Consider the following 20,432-nt stretch of genomic DNA (forward strand, 5'->3'; position numbering starts at 1 on the left):
GTCTGATATGATCAAATTTTCTAGTTCTAGTCAGAACTCTGGCTGCGGCATTTTGAATTATTTGAAGTTTATTTAGATTCCTATTTGAGCATCCTGACAGTAGTGAGTTACACTAGTCTAATCTGGAGATAACAAAGGCGTGCACCAATTTTTGATGTGGATATGTATAAAAGCTATCCTAGTAGTATTATCTATGTATTTATCAAATGATAAGTCAGAGTCGAGTATGACACAGAGATTTGGGGTAGTCGGGGTAGTCTGCAAGATTAAGCATTATATCTGGTATTTTCTGTCTTGCGGCCTTTGGGCCCAGAAGGAGAACTTCCGTTTTGTCCTCATTAAGTTGGAGGAAGTAGGCCAGCAGGGGGCCTCCGTACTGATATTGATTGATCTGGGGGCCGCATACAAGTTAATTGGATCTTAGGGTAAACTCATTCCAAAATTACATGGAACTAACAATAAGTCCACTTTTTTTTCTTTGTATTAGTGCAAAGTAAATTATAAAAATCTTTATATGAATATACAGAATTCATGAATATGAATTGTCCTTTTACTAAATATATTATGAACAACTTTCTACTTATAATTTTAACTTTTTAAGAAAAGTATGTGCAATTTCAACAACACTTTTACTCAGTTAAACATTTAAGTGCATTATTCATAAAATCTGATTACAGTGACATATTCCACATCTGAGAAGCAATTCTGAACACATGAACTTTCCATTTTTCTTTCCGACACTCTGTGTCCACTTCACTTTAGACGGTGCCAGGGTCAACAGAAAATGTGGGTAAAGTGATAGAATGGACTATCGCTAGTGGACAATATAGGAAATATAGGATTTTAATTAAAATGGAGTTTATACTTCTTTAATAATGCAGGTTTATTCCACGGGCTGGACTGAGCCCCCTGGCGGGCCGGGCCGTATGTTTAACACCATTGGCCTAAATACTAGCATTACTTCTATTGTTAAAGAGAAATGTTAAATGAGGTTGTAATGTAGCTATCTCTTCCAGAACATACCCTGAATGATTGCACACAAGCTGTTCAAAAACATATTGTCATTACCATCTGATCATTTTAACTTGGCTACTGTAATATATTTGCTTTTGTAGTTAAAAAATAAAACAAATTTGAATACTTTCTTGAAACGAATTACAGCAAATCCACTCCATCCTTCACATAAGATACACCATTTGTCTTCTGTTTTCAGCTGGGAGAACAAAGATAGGTATGCACGGGCGGTACGTGCTCTGCGCCTGCGGGAGCTGCAGAGTGTGGAGTGTATGAGTGCTGTGCGTGCAGGCCTTGGTTCCATCATCCCTCTGCAGCTCCTCACCACTCTTAGCCCCTTAGAGATGGAGCTACGCACCTGTGGCCTCCCCTACATCAGCCTGGAATTCCTTAAGGTGAAATCTCTTCTTATAATGTCTGTACATAAATTACATTTCTGTTTTCATTTTTAAAATGTTTTACTTCTAGCTAGGCATTTTGGGGCGAAGTATTATTTTCCAACTCAGTTAGGGGTTCTTTATTACAGCTAAATGAAGCATCCTTACCCTCAAGTCCTCACCACATACTTTGATTGATCATAATATCTTTCTTTAGGCTCACACTATGTACCAGGTGGGCCTCATGGAGACAGACCAACACATTGAGTTTTTCTGGGCTGCACTGGAGATGTTTACACAAGAGGAACTCTGCAAGTTCATTAAATTTGCCTGCAATCAGGAGCGCATTCCTTTCACGTGCCCCTGCAAAGATGGAGGCCCAGACACTGCACATGTGCCTCCGTACCCCATGAAGATAGCTCCACCAGATGGTGCTGTAGGTATGTACAGTACACTGCATTTCCATTCTATGTTGTGGATGAGTAAAATAAGACATGGCAAATGAAAGGACAAACAAGCTTTTTCCTCTCAGATCACATCTAGCCACTGATTATTGCCCTCTTATTGTAATTGTAATAAGATAGTGGATAAAAATGTGCAATGTTTCATACAAAGTAGCTAATCAAATTGATACTAAAAATAAGGATTTTTACTTTTCACACTGGAGACTGCTTTTGCTAGTAAAACTGTTATTAGTGAACAGAAATGTTTTTGTGTTTTAGGTTCACCAGACTTGCGTTACATTCGAGTAGAAACCTGTATGTTTATGGTGAAGCTGCCGCAATACTCCTCCCTTGATGTGATGTTGGAGAAGTTACGCTATGCCATACACTATCGTGAGGACCCCCTGAGTGGATAGACCCTTAAACCTCCACCCATCCTAGTTTAGTAGCAAACAGATATTATCACCATCACTGATCACCAAGACCAAGATGGGGTTTTTTTTGTTTGTTTTTCTTTTTTTATATAAGACCAGAATTGACTAAAAGGAACCTAGCCCTATTGACCATAATAAAGGCCAGGTCGTTGTTATTTCAGACCTTGAAAAAACACACATTTTGTATTTAATGTCACATGGTTTGTCAACTGGGGAAGAAAATGTTTTCCTTTTCTCTTTTTTTCCTCTCCGCTCCATCGTTCTCATTCATCACTCTTATGCTTTCCCTCTGATTCATCTCATATTTCCTTTTGCTACCGAATCCTTTCTGTGCCCTTATTACTGATTTTTTTCTTGTCAGCACAAGTGGTGCTTGTTTACACACCTTCAGTGCTGCTTCAGCTTTAATGAGTTTAATAGGCTGGATTCAAAAGACAATAGTATTGATGTACTTATTTAAAGAGTATAGGGAATGGCTTGAGATGGACTACCTCCTATATCAAGAGATATTAAAAACTTTTTACTACCATTCACGTGAATAATTGATGCTACTAGCTCAGCCCTACAATAAAAACTTAGCATGTGCTATGGAAGATAATATAAATAGATAAATGTGACTCTTTAAAGCAAGATGGACTGCTTTGCTATCTCTTGAGAAATTATCTGCCTATATTGATAAAGGTATATTTTGTTTGAGCCTATAAAGAGTATGTGAGGCATGTAAAAAGTCAAGCTATAGTAATATATTACTTTGTATTATGTTTTTATTTAATGTGTTTGCCCTTTGCTTGCAACATGAAAAACATTGTGACTTTTCCACATAAACAGTGGTTTGGTCCAGGTTGTTGAGTGCACTCATATCTTTAGTTCTGGCACTGCTGCAACCTATCAGCCTACATGTTGTTCTAAGTGTGATCAGACTTGACACATGTCCCTTGTTGCTTGTCTCCGATGCCGCACCTTTTCTGATTGACAAAGCCCTGTACATATTCATTATAACACACTACCGGGTTTGGGGAAACCCTTTGAGTTTGCTTGTTTTTGCCTGCTGAATTTGCACAGGCTAAACAACACTTCTGTTGGTCTTTTTTAATTTCTTTTCCAACATGCTTTAGCTATGAAGAAATATATGTAATCTATAGCTATTTAAGACAAATGTTAATTAGCTTCTGTGTTGAATATGGAAGCATTTTTTTTCCTTTTCAGTCATCAGATAATTTAACTTCTTTTTGTTCTTCCAATATGTGCATACAGACATGGATGTTGAAATGGATGTTCATTGTGGGATTTGCAGTGGTCCTTTTTAAGTAAAAAAATATTAATGCATTACTTAATTTGATTATAATTCAGATGAATTCCCTACCGAATATGGTGAAATGTTTGCTGGTGTGATTTGAATCCATTGTAATATAGACACCACTTGAATAATGAGAGATCTGCTCCTATGTTCAAAATTGACTTTGTTTATGCATTTTGATGTGATGCTGTCATTACGGATGTCCCTTCTTCTTAGTCTATGTTTAGGAGGACGCATTATTGATTTCTCTACAGGGCAGCCACTTGAAGAAGGGAAGCAAAGTGAAAATCTGTACACATTTATTGATATTTATTACAATAATTTATGCTTGCATTAACTTTTTCATGTTTTACATCTGCACATCTTGAACATAATGCAGATGTGTAAATGTCCATTGAGGTGATAATTGATTTCAAGATTTGTGTCACAATAAAAGCATAATAAAACATGTTGATGTACACCTTTTGCAAGCAGAAGTTATTTTAGAATGCTTTCAAAAGGATTGCTGTGTTTCTACTGTTGTCTAAATGATATATATGATATATCTATATAAATGATATATCTACAACTGTGATATTAAACATATGGCAAACAAAAAACAACCAGAAGAGATTGGGATTATATCATACATATATATCATACATTTATCATACATCTATCCAGGCCCGTTGACAGTCGTGCTGGAGCCCGGGCCCCGGGACAAGAAAGTTTCATGTGACCCCCCCGCTTACGTCATTTGAATTTCCTCTGTAGCAGACAATATAGTATATAATATAGCCACACATCAAAGCTGTTTCTGACAGCTTATTGGTTTATACTTGACGCGAAAATTACGTAATCGCAATGGCACCGCCCGTCAGAGTTGCCAGGTTTGCGGTTTTCACGCCAAATTGGGCTTGTTTGAAAATCCTGCCGCAGGTAAAAATTCTGGGGTCGCTGGGCTACTTTGGGCTACTGCGGAAGTTGCAAGTCAACACTAAGAATCGATCGCACTATAATACTTAATTTGTCTCCATTTTACACACTCGCCAACCCCCCCCCCCCCCCCCCACCGGCTACAGTCGGTGCTGGATCAAACCATTTTTAAGTGGGAGGCGGGGGTGTATGCACTTAATGGGAAATATGCAGATAGGTTAAAAAAACATATTTTAGCCATTGAGCTTATTTTGAGTACAGAATTTTATATTAATGAAAGATTTCAAGATTATTTTAAATTATAGACTTTAAATAAAAATAAATTGCTGGGCTCTTTGATGGGCCCCCCTGGCCCTGGGGCCCGGGACAACAGACCCGGTTGTCCCCCCCTGTCGACGGGGCTGCATGTATCATACATATACATATATCAAAGTACACATACTAGTATGACTTCAGGATAGATATCAAAATCCACACTGATCAACTTGAAAGTTTGTGAACCCTTGCTGCATAAATCGGACATAAAATGTCATCATATTGTCTTAAATCCTAAAGGAGAAAAAAATCGGGACTCATTTTTGTATTGAGGAAGTAATATAATATTACATTTCTCAGTGGTAAAAGAATGTGAAACTTGGAATATGAATAAGAAGGCAAAGCGCCCTGGCAGAAAAAACTAGCCTACACAACAACAATATGCAAAAACAATATACAAAACAAAACATCCAAATTTGTTTTCATTCATTAACATTGTTAAATTATTTGTTTAAAAAGCCACTTTTACAGTTTTTCTCAGTTGTTTACACAATAATACTGGTAATTGAGACACAATGACCACAACATGTAACTATTGCACCAACCCCCTGAACCAATTCTACTAAACTACAAGCACAATTCCTGCTTTACACTCAAATTTCAGTTCTAAAACACACTTTAGAACTGAACACTTTTTTCAAAAGACTACACACAATTTTCTGCATTTGGCATAACTTTCATGAAGAAAATCTCGTTTTCACAAGGAACACACTGTTATTCAAAATTCTAAAGTTAATTGTCCTACTATGCACACTGACTCATCACATTAGCAAACACCTGTCACACATGTTTACAACCAGCAATCAGAGCTTTAGCATATAATAGCAAAAGGTGAGCTCTTCTGTTTTGGAGCAATGGATGCCAACAGTGGAAACAGAGCCGTAAGAGTAAGAGGAGGAGGACGACAAGGAAGGCCAACCATGGTCTAACAATGAGGGAGGCTGGGCAAAGAGTACAGCCAAATTTGAGTAGGTACACTGTAGCATCCATCATCTGGACTTTCCGTAATGAGAACAGGTAAGAAATCAACTCTCAGTAGGAAACTGCAATACTGCATATCAATACAGTGCTCAATGAGTACAGTATTGCCTGTGGACTGTTCTGTAGGGAACAGTATGTGGGAAATGTATTCCTATTTTGTATTATTACACAGTATTTACAGTATTTTACTATTTGTATTGCAGAACTGAAAGGTTACCAACACAAGGTGGACAGAAACGTCTTTTGTCTCCTGAACAGGAAACTGAAATCCTGAACATGGTCCTAGAAAATAATGCCATAACATTACGGCAAATACAAAGAAAAATAATAGAAAACAACGAGATTTTTCAAAATATTGATAGGGTAAGCTTATCAACGCTGGACCGTGTCTTGTGCAGAAATAATCTGAGGATGAAGCAGGTCTACAGGGTGCCTTTTGAACGCAATTCAGAAAGAGTCAAAGAACTGCGATATAACTATGTGCAAGTAAGTCCTATACAATCTCACAACTGATGTATACACTCAACACTGTATAAATTATACATATTTCAGTATTGTAATCATAATGATTGTGCTTCACAATAGTGACTCCTCCATGTCTATTTCTGATACTGTCATGTGTGTTTCAGAGAATCCTTGAGCTAGAGGTGGATGCAGTGGAGCACCAATTCATCTTCATTGATGATCAATCATCAGCCTCACAAAAAGACGAAGGAGGGGAAGGAATATCATCAGCCAGCGTGCCATTGTTGAAGTTCCTGGCCAGCGAGGAGGGATCACTACTATGTGTGCAGCAATTACCCACCACGGTGTCATCAACAGGGGTGGAAAGTAACTAATTACATTTACTCAAATTACTGTAATTGAGTACTTTTTATGAGTAATTTGTAATTTTCTGAGTAGTTTTTGAAATATGTAATTTTTACTTTTACTTGAGTAAATTTTGACCCAAGTAGTTTTACTTCACTACATTTGAATGCCCTCACATTACTGAGTAAAAAATATTGATGGTGAAAAATTAAACGTGGGCAGAAATGTAAACTTCTGAGTCCCAGAACTGAAGGCCAATTGCGTGGCCTTGCCTTGTGCACGCCCTGTCCATTGTCTCATAATCAGGTCATAATCTGGTGCACTTTTTCCAAAAGGATGAGACTATTCTATCTTTCTATTCTATCTTCTATCTATCAGGTTCTGTGGGATCCTGTGGACATTTTATTGTGAAAAGTGGAATCCTGTGGGCACTGTATTTTGAATAGTTGAATCCTATGAGCATTTTAAATAGTGGAATCCTGTGCGCATCTTGTTTTATTTTGAGATGTGGGATCCTGTGGTCATTTTATATTTTATTTTGAGTTGTGGCAACCTGTGGGCATTTTATTGTGAATAGTGGGATCCGGTGGGCACTGTATTTTGAATAGTTGGATCCTGTGAGCACTTACTTTTAAATTGTGGGATCCTATGAGCATTTTTAAATTTTTGATGTGGGATCCTGTGGGCATTTTATTGTGAGTAGTGGAATCCTGTTGCATTTTTGTTTGATTTGTGGCATCTTGTGGGCACTTAATTTTGTGTGCATTTTGTTTTTTGGATAATTTGTAACTTAAATTTCTTTATTCTTATCATAGTGTTGTCCGTTGGACAATAGGACTGAAAATTGTTTGCACTTTATGGTACAGGTTGTGACTGTCCTTGTGCTGTGAGGAAGTATGTTCCTGAGCCCAGCTGATCTTTTTGCAAGCGTGGATGTGCACTTAAATACACTTTGAAATCGATTAAAACAACTTGTGCTGAATTTGGTTCATGATTCATCCATGCATTAAATAACTGAAAGTAACTAAGTAACTTTTACTCAAATTACATTTTAAATGAAGTAATTTTGTACTTTTACTCGAGTAAATTTTGAGATGGGTAATTTTACTTTTACTCTTGAGTAGATTTTAGGCAAAGTAATGATACTTTTACTCAATTACAATTTTTCAGTACTCTTTCCACCTCTGGTCATCAATCACCATGCTACCCTTGGCCCCTACAACACTGCCCATCTAATCACATTCCTGGAGACCCTACACAACACACTCATTCCACCAGATCAGATAGATGGTCCAGAGCAGCTCAGGTATGTTGTCGTTTGGGACGATGTAAGTTTCCACCGGGCTGCTCTGGTTGGTAACTGGTTCACTGCCCACCCACGCTTTTCAGTTGATTATCTCCCTCCATATTCTCCATTCCTCAATCCCATTGAGGACTTTTTTCTGCCTGGAGATGGAAAGTGTATGACCTACATTCACAAACACTGTAACGATCTGCGCTGGGCAGAACAGGGAGGCGGACACAAACGCTGAGGAGAGCGAGATTTATTAAAGGAAATTCCATAATCAGAGTCGTAATAACTGGTGCAGGTCATATTGGGAGGGCAGTCCAAACATGAAATGTACAACGGCATGACAACGGGCACGGAAAACAACAAGGTAGACTAACTAAGGGAGAACAGGCAAAACACACGGGAGACGGATAACACAAAGGCGCAGGATAGACTAGGCACAGGTTTGAACAAAAAGACTGATACGGACATGGGAGACACAGGGACTATTATACACAGGACCAGGTGCGAACAATGATAACAGGGGCATGGCAAACAATGGGAAATCACAGAGACAACGAGCAGGGCGGGATAAACAGGCAGGGAATACAGACATGAGGGAACCCAGAGTGACAGCTACGAGAGGGGGCGTAGCCCTACGTGACAAACACGTACACCTATGGAGATATGGAAGACGCATGTGGAGATATAGCAGATGACAGGGTTGCCAACTCTCATGCATTGAGTGTGAGACACACACATTTGATTGTCTTCACACGCTCTCACGCCACACTTCTGATATCTCATGCCGAAAAAAAGATTAGTTTATTTACCTCTGATCCACATCTATGATTCAATGAGTTACTAGTTCGCTCTGGCGCCAACCACCGGCGATCAATAGATCGCGATATAATACTTAATTTGTGTCCATTTTCCACTCGTCCGTCAGTGTAACCGGTGCGTCACAAAATGGTTAACTGAGAAAAGTTCCGCGACGTTCAAAAGTTTGGGGTCACTTAGAAATGTTCTTATTTTTGAAAGAAAATCAGTTTTTTTTTCAATTTAGCTAACATTAAATGCATCAAAAATACACTCTATACCAGTGGTTCCCAAACTTTTTCTGCCGTGCCCCCCTTTAGTAGATGAGAATATTTTTGCGCCCCCCCCCCCCCCCCCCCCCCCCCTATTGACTAGGGATGCACCGATTCATGTTTTTCACTTCCGATACCCATTCATATCTATCTGAGGCTTGGTATCGGCCGATACTGATCCGATACCGATCTGATAAAACAGTGCTGAATCGACTTAAAACTTTTTTTTTTTAAACACAGACATACTGAATTACAAGTTTATTGAAAACTCTGCACCAGTATAGCACACTTAAACACACATAAAAACATGTAAAAAAAAAAGCACAACTTGCATTTGTTCAGTCAGGGCAATTATGAATATAACATTGAATGTAAAATACCAAAGAACCTGAAACAGACAAAAACAATAGGTTCACATCTTTGGTCAAACATGAAAAAAATAAACTGCAAGAAACCTTTGAAATGGTTCAAGAATTCTAAATATCATTTAAAATAAATAAGGAGATGAAATAAGAGAAACAGCAATACCTATGCGGCTAGTTTGCTAGCGTTGACATCACGCAGAGCACAAAGCATGTAACGGCCAGAAATATGTGTACTGTCTCTTTAAGGGAGCGAGTTGAGCGCGCGTATGGAATATTGTTGTTATTTAGCTTTCTGCCGTAGAAAACCACTGCTCTTTATTTTATCTTTATTTTATTTCTGTAAGTAACGCATTCAATGAGCTTTGGACAACTCACCAGTTCATGTATGAACAGTCAAGTAATGATGGAGCCCAGGTTTATTTTGGTCAACCAGCACATAAACGGACTAAGTGGAATAGCACCAGCGCGAGTACGAGTCAGTGATTCACCTCTTCTCTGTGTGCTTCGTGTTTCACTCGCCTGTTAACTGTCCAAGTTTTCTGTCCGTGTCGGAGTGTAACTCCGAAAAGCGTTACAAGCATAGAATTAGACTGAATAGATCTGTTTTAATGGATCGGTCACATTGTCACTGATACCCGATCTAGAATTTTTTCAGATATTAATATCGGAATCGGTGCATCCCTAATATTGACACATGTGCACGTTTTACTTTCAAGCTCCGCGCCCCCCCTGCAATAGCTCCGCGCCCCACCTAGGGGGCGCGCCCCCCACTTTGGGAACCACTGCTCTATATATTATTAATGTGGTAAATAACTATTCTAGCTGTAAACGTCTGGTTTTTAATGCAATATCTACATAGATGTATGGAGACCCATTTCCAACAACCATCACTCCAGTGTTCTAATGGTACATTGTGTTTGCTAACTGTGTAAGGAGGCCATTGGATATTTAGAAAACCCTTGTGCAAGTAGGTTAGCACAGCTGAAAACAGTTTTGCTGATTAGAGAAGCTATAAAACTGACCTTCCTTTAAGCTAGTTGAGAATCTGGAGCATTATAATTGTTGGTTCGATTAAACTCACAAAATGGCCAGAAAAAGACAACTTTCAATTGAAACTCGGCAGTCTATTCTTGTTCTGAGAAATGAAGGCTATTCCATGCCAGACATTGCCAAGAAACTGAAGTTTTCCTACAATGGTGTGTACTACTCCCTTCAGAGGAGAGCACAGACAGGCTCTAACCAGAGTAGAAAGAGAAGTAGAAGGCCCCGCTGCACAACTGAGCAACAAGACAAGTACATTCCCAAGTTTGAGAAATCGACGCCTCACAGGTCCTCAACTGGCAGCTTCATTAAATAGTACCCGCAAAACGCCAGTGTCAACGTCTACAGTGAAGAGGTGACTCCGGGATGCTGGCCTTCAGGGCAGAGTGGCAAAGAAAAAGCCATATCTGAGACTGGCTAATAAAAGAAAAAGATTAATATGGGCAAAAGAACACAGGCATTGGACAGAGGAAGATTGGTAAAAAGTGTTATGGACAGACGAATCAAAGTTTGTGGTGTTTGGATCACACAGATGAACATTTATGAGACACAGAACAACTGAAAAGATGCTGGATGAGTGCCTGACACCATCTGTCAAACATGGTGGAGGTAATGTGATGGTCTGGGGTTGCTTTGGTACTGGTAAAGTGGGAGATTTGTACAAGGTAAAAGGCATTTTGAATAAGGAAGTCTATCACTCCATTTTGCAACACCATGCCATACCCTGTGGACAGCGCTTGATTGGAGCCAATTTCATCCTGCAACAGGACAATGACCCAAAGCACACCTCCAAATTATGCACAAACTATTTAGAGAAGAAGCAGGCAGCTGGTGTTTTATCAGTAATGGAGTGGCCAGCGCAGTCACCAGATCTCAACCCCATTGAGCTGTTGTGGGAGCAGCTTGACCGTATGCATAGGCGGAGCCAAAGCAGGGGCCGGGGTGGCACTGGACCCCCCTGAATTCTGATTGGCCACCCCAAGTGCCCCCCCAGATGACTGACATGTCACCGCATCGAACATCTTTAATTGCATTTTGTAATCGGTAATAATACTCAATGCTCAATTTCATTTATCACATGCAAGCAGCAGGCACGACGGAGAATTTTTTTCAAATGAACGTGTTGTGACAAATTCAGAGTCCCCTCGTTTGCACACGCATAAAGACGCTACAGATGACATTCGGGAGTTACAGTGACTAACTTAGTTCATTGAGCACTAGATATTTAGACGTAACTAGATATTTAGACGTAATACTGCGATGTTGTGGTCAGAGGTGAACTTCGGTATAGCCAGTGTGTATTTTATTTTAAATAATCAACACCCTTGAGCCAGTGTGTCTTTGGACATAGATAATGTCGTTTGCTGTGATGGATAATTAAAGTCTAGCTCTTATTTATGTATAGAAACATAAATCGACAATATAATCTGTAGCGTCTTTATGCGGATAAACGAGGGTTGTCGGAATGCCCCACAACACCGGCTGAAAGCAAAAACTGTCGCACGTGAAATGCTACAGGCACCGTTCAGAAACTGATCAGGGGTGAGTTTCCCAAAACATTCACGTTTTGGGAAACTCACCCCAGTTCAGTTAAATGTGTTCAGTTCAGTAGATATATGCGGCTTTTAGCCCGGTGCAGCTTATAAAACATTTTCCTTTCTTTTTTTACTTTGTAGGTGTGGGTAATATTATGAATGAACTATATTATAATTTTACATATTGCAAATAAATAAATAGTTAAAAAAAGACACTTTTCTAGGAAAAATAATATTATACTACACATTACATCTACAGTGGTTTCTTTGCCCCGACTTAAGTTTGTGTAACCGTATCAGTGATGTAAGTTACTGAAAATATGTACTCAAGTGCAATCAATTATTTCAAAAACAGTCACTCACTGATCGAGGGAATGCTGAAAGCAGCTTTCCTATTTCGTATATTTGGACTGAACTGAACACATTTAACTGCCAGATATGCCAGAAGTAGCACATCTGTGTTTTTACTTTTACATGTTGTACATTTTGCACATTGTTAAAAAACTGCAAATTTCATACACAAATCTGATCTCCTGTGTGCTTAAGATGTACTTGATATAAATTGATTGCAATTGAATGCTTTTCTTAAATATACATTGTCATAGTCTATGGACCCCCTAAAATAGCTTTGGCCACCCTCTGGCCACCCCAAGGATAAAAGTCTAGCTCCGCCACTGACCGTATGGTACAAAAAAAAGTGCCCATCAACCCAATCAAACTTGTGGGAGCGGCTTCTGGAAGCATGGGGTGAAATTTCTCCAGATGACCTCAGCAAATTAACAGCTAGAATGCCAAAGGTCTGCAATGCTGTAATTGCTGCTAAGGGAGCATTCTTTGACGAAAGCAAAGTTTAAAGTAGAAAATTATTTCAAATAAAAAAAAACATTATTTCTACCTTGTCAATGTCTGGACTATATTTCTATTAGTTTTGCAACTCATTTGATAAATAAAAGTATGAGATTTCAAGGAAAACACAAAATTAGAGAGAGAGAGAGAGAGAGAGAGAGAGAGAGAGAGAGAGAGAGAGAGAGAGAGAGAGAGAGAGATTCCCATTGGTTTGTCGTCATCATTGACGTAGGCTGTCACGTAGGTAACGCCGCTTCTGATTGCCTAACTTACAATCTCCTGTGTTCCCCGTATGCGGAAGTTACTTAGGACGGAAAAGAAGGCCGACAAACGCCGAGCGCGTTCATGTTTTAGCGCGGAGCACGAGCGGCGGCTCTGTTGCGGGGGAACGGCGTTCTAAGAACGTTACGATCTCCACGCTGAGGTGGGTGACCTGGTGGCGCGCGAGGACGTGTGTGTGGTTGAGAGTAGGCTCGCGCGTTAGCCAGCCTGCTAACGGGATGTGTGCCGTGAGGGGCAGCGCTGGGGCGAGAGCAGCTCGGCCGGGGTAACGGCATCACTGGGGCAGTTGTGTGAGCAGCGCGGCCGGGGTAACAGGGCATCACTGGGGCAGTTGTGTGAGCAGCTCGGCCGGGGTAACAGGGCATCACTGGGGCTTCGTTACTTGTAATTGGTATAATGGTTGAATTCATGGAGCTGCGGCCGGACTGGCTGGTTCGTTACCGCTGGGATCAGTTACTCGAGTTACCTCAGGTGTTATCAGCTAGATAACGTGTTTACTTTAAATGTTCGACGTCTGTGTTGGTTTTCTTATTTTGCTGCTGGAATCGTAGATACATATAAAGCTAAACCACAGTTTATATTTTGGTCTCGGTTTCAGGTCGTTGTGTTATCTGCAGCCTATAATTTTTGGAAACTTAGCTTTAGCTTTTCTCTGTAGCTTGGTAGTTAACGTGATTAAACATTTCAAATGGAAAACCACATATTTTGCTTGTTAAATACGTTGCGAGCAGTCGCTTGGTCTCGTAGACTTTTAACCAGTGTAAGGGACTGTCCGTCTATACGTTGAACAGTTTCATTTTCCACCTCTCAAAGGTCAGGTGAGCAGGAGTCTCGGTCTGAAGTCTCCTCAGTTCCTTGCTGAAATTAAGACACGGCCTTCATATTATACGAAGCGTAAAAGACAGCACAGCAACGTCCTAAAACGTCAGGCTTCCCGCAGAAATAGGACCAAGCTTTGACCGCCCTGATCTATTTCACCTTTGCTCTTTATCTTAGTCTTGCGTGTGGTTCTTTGAGTATAACTCCGTTTAAAGTCACGTGTTTTGGTAATAGACATGTAGTCCGTCGTTGTTGTGTCATTAGTGAATTTCGCTATTATAGCGTGACTAAACTTTTTCAACGTCCTCTTTGCACTACAGAAGTAGATGTTTTTTGCTTCACTGAACAATGCTGAATTGTTTAGTTAGATGTTTTTTTTTACATAGATGTTTCAGTTCATTAAAAAAAATATATTTTTACGTAGCCAGTAGCATGAACAGTGCATCCCTTGAGATGTAGTTTTTATTGAAGGTCTGTTAAAAGTAACCGTGCCAACTACATAGAAGACTGATGCCATCATTGATTGCATGTATGATGATCAGATAATTCTAAAGTTTAAGTACATCTGATTTCCCACATAAGCTGTTGGCCCATTCAAAATATTTAATATACTTCAGCTGTCTAGGCAGTAATGTTTCTAATCTGTTGTATTTTATATTTATATTTTTACAGAAAGTGGCTGCATACAGACTGTGCTTTGTGCACATGCAGCTATTTCAAACCATTTACTCTTCGTTGTAGTGTATTGTAGTAACTACAGCAGTATAAACCTCTGATGTTTGCTATCATACAGGCCAGTGATTTGACAGAAAGAAGCAACAGTTAGAAGACTGACCTTTCATTGCAATTGGGATATATACTGTCTGGTGACTTAAATCCCAGGGGAACAGACACAGATCTTATAAGGGACAAGAGTCATGTATGCTCTGGGTTTCCTGAGTTCCCATGTTGGTTGGCAAGTCACTGTGGTGTAGAGTTGGTTCAATGGGTTAACTAAGATAGTCAAAGTCAAATTTATTTATATAGCGATTTTTACAACACATGTTGTCACAAAGCAGCTTTACAATCATATGTGTCCAGATCCCTAATGAACAAGCCAAAGGCGACAGTGGCAAGGAAAACCTTATGATGGTGGGGATTAGGAAGAAACCTCGGGAGGACCAAGACTCAAAAGGGAACCCATCCTCCATTGGGCGGCCCGTTAGCACAAGTCCGTATTTGTGGACAAAAGGTGGTTCTATAGTTATGGTTCTTGTTCGTTTCACGTTCACATATTTGGAATTCTTTCTTCAATAGCTTTAAATGCCAAAATATGCAAATTCTTATTTCTGGCAACCAAGTCTAACATCTACAACTTTGTTTACGTCAGGAATAGATGTATTTTAAAAACGTTATTTTAAATATACTCCTGTCACCACTGCAACGTCTAAGACATCGTCTACAAATGACCTTAACATAGACGCAAGTGGCGGTCGTAAAGGCCCCAGAGCACTGCGCACTGTTTTTTTTGCAATTTCAATACCTTTTAAACGGTCCATCTAAGACGACCAAAGACATTGTATTAAAGTTTTCAGTCAGTTGAAATGAGTAAATCAGAAAGGTGTTTAACTTTTGATATTTGTTGCACATTAACAGACCAGTGCTGGATAAAATCCTTAAAAATCCCAAATCTTTGGGGGGGGGGGGGGGGGAGCAAAAGTAAACAGTTATACTATATAAAGTGCATATCTAGCAAATTAAATTAAATTCTCTCAACCTGAAACAACTGGTTTGTTCACAACAGAAGTAAACTTAACAATAAAACCTCTGTTCTTAATTAAATAAATCAAATACCCAGACTGGTAGACATTCAGGAACTTGTTTATATTTATATCGCCACCTTGAAAATGCTAATCTTTCTTCGGCTTGCTCCTGACTCGCCATTTCTGTCTCTTCTCCGTTTGTGTCGTGTGTCGCTGGTGTGCTTCGGCACGCATGTAAAAACACTGGCTCTGATTGGCTACCATAACAAGTCAGTAAGCGATTGGCTAAGGCAGCATTAAGTTGAACAGGTGTTACACCGAAAACTGTGACCTATCGAGATCTGTGACTCCTCACTAGCCTGTCAGGGGTCCGCTCGCATTACTGTTAGTAATGTCAATATATACTAACGCAGTGTTTTTCAAACTTTTTTTCTGGTGACCCACATTTTGTCCATGATTTTTCACGCGACCCAGCCAAGTTGTTGGCGGGGGGGTGTGTAAGTTTAAGTATATCGCGATCGATCGCCAAGTATTAACGCCTCCGCCGTTCGCACAGTCGCGCGCTACGGTCACTCGCGAAAGTATAATACATGAATATAATAATTTATTAATTATATTAACATTAATTTTTTAGCGACCCTTTTTTTTTGCTCATAGTTTGAAAAACCCTTTACTAATGCACCGCTTTTAATGACCAGTAACGTCAACGGCGTTGTAACGCCAGGAAAAGTAATTAATTCTATTATCCCGTTACTGACAAAATGAAATGACTCCGTTACCTAACAGCGTTATTCGCAACACTGCTGTTGGCACACGGACTATGGTTATCAAGTCACATGTCTGTGAAACTGTGAATTAAACTCTTGACTGTAGACCAGGAGTTTTCACTTTTTCCTCTAAATTTGTAACCAGTAGTGTGTCACAAACTGTTTTTTCCTGTTTGGCTTGATATCTACATAGTTATCTACCTAACCAGTTATCTTAATTCATTCTTCCCTGTTTCTGTTGAGTACAGGAGTGCAGGCCTGTATCTAGCCAGACACAGCCACCCAGTTGAACCCAGAGGGCTTTGCCGGGTGATTAGCGCTCCTAACACCCCCCACTTCTTCGCCGTCTCTTGGTGTCCCTGTGGCCCGGCACGAGTGTCTCTGCAGACACCATGGCAGGTCGACTCAACGGGCCAACTGCAGGGAACAAGATCTGCCAGTTCAAACTGGTACTGCTGGGCGAGTCAGCTGTGGGCAAGTCCAGTCTGGTACTGCGCTTCGTCAAGGGGCAGTTCCATGAGTACCAGGAGAGTACCATCGGAGGTGAGGGAGTGCTCACTTCACACCTGCTGGGAATGTTGGTGATCTCTTAGACTTACACTTAAGATGAGTTTATTCACCATTTTTTAACCCCCCAGCAGTGGACGAGTGAGTAACCCATAGAGAGTCTCACTTTTTTTTTTTCCACTTTTTATGTTCAAATAGTCAAGCACTGATTTCCTTATGGCTACTACAGCTGAACATGTTCCATATTATATGAACATAGTTATTGTAATGTTTCATCATTGTGGATTATCTTGTGTGTATAGTGGGGAAGTTACTACAGGTTTATGAAGGCAGCAGTAAGGGGTGTTAAGTAGTGGGAAATCTGAACTGTTGCTCTTTTCCTTTGTGTTTAGCTGCGTTCCTCACACAGACAGTATGCTTGGATGACACGACAGTAAAGTTTGAGATTTGGGACACAGCCGGCCAGGAGCGTTACCACAGTCTGGCCCCCATGTACTACAGAGGGGCCCAGGCTGCCATAGTAGTGTACGACATCACTAACACAGTAAGAACACATACACACAGATTCAGTAGTGTACGACATAACTTGCACAGTAAGAGCCCGCACACACCCCCGTAGTGTAGACATGTCATTTCCCCAATGCTGTGCTGCATAGGCCTAGACGCCCTCAGTGAGATCACCACCAAGACTGGCAACAGATGCAGTCTACAGAGCAGCCACCAGCCCCCTCTTCTACATGGATGACCTCAAGCTGTATGCCAGAAATGAACGAGACACATCCACTAGTATATATAGCAGTGATGTGGGAATGTCACTCAGACCGGATAAGTGCGCACGGATGATTGCTCTGTCCATGTACAGCTGTCATGGCAACATCTGCTTTGGTCTTTTGAAAAAAATAATAAAATTTCAGAATAACCCCACCAATTCATAAATTGGTGACATTCATAAATTCATTCATAAGTCACAGTCAGCTCATATTGTATTCAAGCCTCATTCTAGAACTGTGCAGCTCTGTGTATCCTAAACCCTACCCACCCCACCAAAAAAGTGGCTTAACCAGTGAGTCACTTGGGTCTCGCACACTCGTCTGTTTAGTGGGAATGATTTCAGGACACATTCATGAGTGTGAATGTCTTGTTGGTATGATTTCAGGACGCATTCACGCAAGTGTATGAATGTGATGTGGGTGTGATTTCAGGACACATTCACGCGAGCAAAGAACTGGGTGAAGGAGCTGCAGAGACAGGCAAGTCCTACCATCGTCATCGCGCTGGCAGGGAACAAAGCCGACCTGGCCAGCAAGCGTGCCGTCGACTTTCAGGTGGGCATGCATGTTTGTGTGTGTGTTGAGTGCTCATGGAAGAGATGGAGGGCTTGTAGGGTTCAAGAGGATGGGGAGGGGTGTGGGAGGGGTGTATAGTGTGTGGTGGAGGGGGCGGTGGTGTGCGTGGGGCCGCAGATGTTTGTTGTATTGATCCACTTGTGTTGAAGATATCTGTTGTGTGTTTTATTGTGTTACAGGAGGCCCAGGTTTATGCCGATGACAACAGTCTGCTGTTCATGGAGACATCTGCAAAAACTGCTGTGAATGTGAATGAGATCTTCATGGCCATCGGTAACATGAACACTCTCCCCTTATGCAAAGCATAGGGTTGACTCTGACCCTGACTTTTACCCTGAGCCTAGGGAAGTATTTTTCACATGTTTGAAACTATGTATAGCTGTTTAAGCTCATAGTAGTGGGAGATGGTGAAAAATATATTTTATTGTCTTATTTGTTTTAATATCTGAATTTAATTTCATTTTTGTGTCTATATGCAGGTCTGAGCACACTAATGATGTGTGCTCAGAGCAGAAGGGTGTTTATGGTCATTTTAAGATCTCACAAATTTTGCAATCATCTGAAATCATGACTGCAATAAACAAGACAAGAGAAATAACATTAAACACTTTGCAGTTTTGTCTGAAAAACATTTGATGTTTTTGATACATGTAATGATGTTTGAAAAAATAAAAAGGAATTAAATACCAAAAATATACCCAAATATACCTTAAAGCACACGTTCCAAATGAACCTGTCTGCTCAGCAATGAGGAAGGTGCATTTCCAATCTGATACTACAGTCTACACTATGGTATGGACAGAACTAGCAAAGCACCATGTTGTGATTGCAGTACCCAGTAAATTCCAGTATGATGAATGTGTGCTATGGGAGTGCCGTGATTACTCAAAAAGAACATTTGTGTGAAATATTTGAGCTTGACCACAATACTCACAGCTCAAATCTGATCATTAGTCAGAGGGATAATTTGCGGATTTTTAGTTTTCTGTGATGTCATTATGGGCTTCTGCAATATTAATGACAACAATATTCGTTGTTATCAGGTGATGGTTGTGCAGTACCTTTTCCCCTTTGTGCAACTCTAGAGATTAAAACTGCATGAGTGTTCATGTCAATACCATATTTCTAGTTAGTAACTAAGGTTACTTTGTTCTCTTGTAGCTAAGAAACTCCCCAAGAATGACCCTCAAGGTGGAGGTGGAACCAGTGGGCGTGGCCGAACAGGAGTGGACCTCCAAGACTCCGCCCCTCAGGCCTCCACTGGCAAGTGCTGTGGTGGAAATTAACAAATGAAACAATCTCAAAGAAGGGTCCAAAATATAACCTTGGAACCAAGCGCAGCTTGGCCGAAGGAGAGAAGTCGCACTTAGACAGATTACTTTTTTTAAACAGCAATTTTCTAAAATCATAAGCTAGAGAGAACTGTCACACTCTCACTTTCACTCTCACCGATCCCCGTATCTTGTTATTTTATGGAAATACTAACATGATTTTGTCTGAATAGTCTTTTTAAAGATTGTTAGCTGAAAAGCTAACCCAAATCTAAACCCCAGCCCTAATCTAAACCCTAACCCTCTGTATGTTTGTGGTGATGGGTGCATGTAGCAGTTTATTTTTTACTCTGATCTCTTGGGTTATTTGATTTTGCCACACACAGATCTTCCTTCTCAGCACATAAAACAATCTTTGGCAGGACAGCAAGGTATCTCACACTTCCAAATGGGATAGTGTAAATGAATGAGTATTGTTTTTATTACAAGACTTCCACCATGAATACCACAGCATTACTGTGGTTAAACAACGTGTATGTGGGGGTGTGTCTGATCAGTGTAACATGCTTGTGAGGGTGTGTCTGATCAGTGTAACATGCGTGTGGGGGTGTCTGATCAGTGTAACTCCACTGGTGTACTCTTAGCATTACCACTTACACCTGAAAGCCTTTGTATCATCACGTTTTTTCACTCTGTAAGATATGAAAATGGAAGAATAAAAAAAGTTGGAAAGATTTACATTTGTGGGAAGTGATATGATGTCTTATCATTCTTTATATAGTGGTACATTAGCCAATATATTTGCAGATGGCATTAATAGAAAGTGTGACTGTGGACCAAGTGAGCTGGAGTATTCTATGCTCTGTAACATAGAATACCCCAGCATAATGTGCTCATGGTCATAGTGTTGGATAAATGCAGAGAAGCATTTTCAGCAGCAAACCAGATGGATACAATATGCATT

At 40.3% G+C, this 20,432-nt stretch overlaps 2 protein-coding genes across 7 annotated transcripts in view; both read left to right on the forward strand.

Moving 5' to 3' along the window:
* Window positions 1–4,025, forward strand: part of hectd4 (HECT domain E3 ubiquitin protein ligase 4) — a 168,319-nt gene extending 164,294 nt beyond the window's left edge. For all 5 annotated transcript variants that reach the window (XM_076987110.1, XM_076987112.1, XM_076987113.1 and 2 more), the window contains exons 74-76: window positions 1,214–1,409; window positions 1,609–1,831; window positions 2,114–4,025. In XM_076987110.1, coding sequence (XP_076843225.1) covers window positions 1,214–1,409; window positions 1,609–1,831; window positions 2,114–2,250 — 556 coding nt within the window. In that variant the 3' untranslated portion in view covers window positions 2,251–4,025. The remainder of the gene's footprint in view (window positions 1–1,213; window positions 1,410–1,608; window positions 1,832–2,113) is intronic.
* An 8,975-nt stretch (window positions 4,026–13,000) lies between these two features.
* Window positions 13,001–20,206, forward strand: LOC143487884 (ras-related protein Rab-5C-like). 2 transcript variants are annotated; one of them, XM_076987163.1, is made up of 7 exons: window positions 13,010–13,158; window positions 14,916–15,066; window positions 16,593–16,887; window positions 17,244–17,395; window positions 18,054–18,176; window positions 18,377–18,470; window positions 19,359–20,206. In XM_076987163.1, exons 3-7 carry the CDS (start codon window positions 16,737–16,739, stop codon window positions 19,481–19,483), a joined length of 645 nt encoding a protein of 214 aa, XP_076843278.1. In that variant the 5' UTR covers window positions 13,010–13,158; window positions 14,916–15,066; window positions 16,593–16,736; the 3' UTR covers window positions 19,484–20,206. The 2 variants fall into 2 exon arrangements, with proteins under 2 accessions (XP_076843277.1, XP_076843278.1); XM_076987162.1 differs by lacking the exon at window positions 14,916–15,066 and having other exon boundaries at window positions 13,001–13,158.
* Window positions 20,207–20,432: the final 226 nt, after the last annotated feature.

This window comes from Brachyhypopomus gauderio, unplaced genomic scaffold (genome assembly GCF_052324685.1).
Source record: "Brachyhypopomus gauderio isolate BG-103 unplaced genomic scaffold, BGAUD_0.2 sc51, whole genome shotgun sequence".
In the NCBI taxonomy this organism is placed as follows: domain Eukaryota; kingdom Metazoa; phylum Chordata; class Actinopteri; order Gymnotiformes; family Hypopomidae; genus Brachyhypopomus; species Brachyhypopomus gauderio.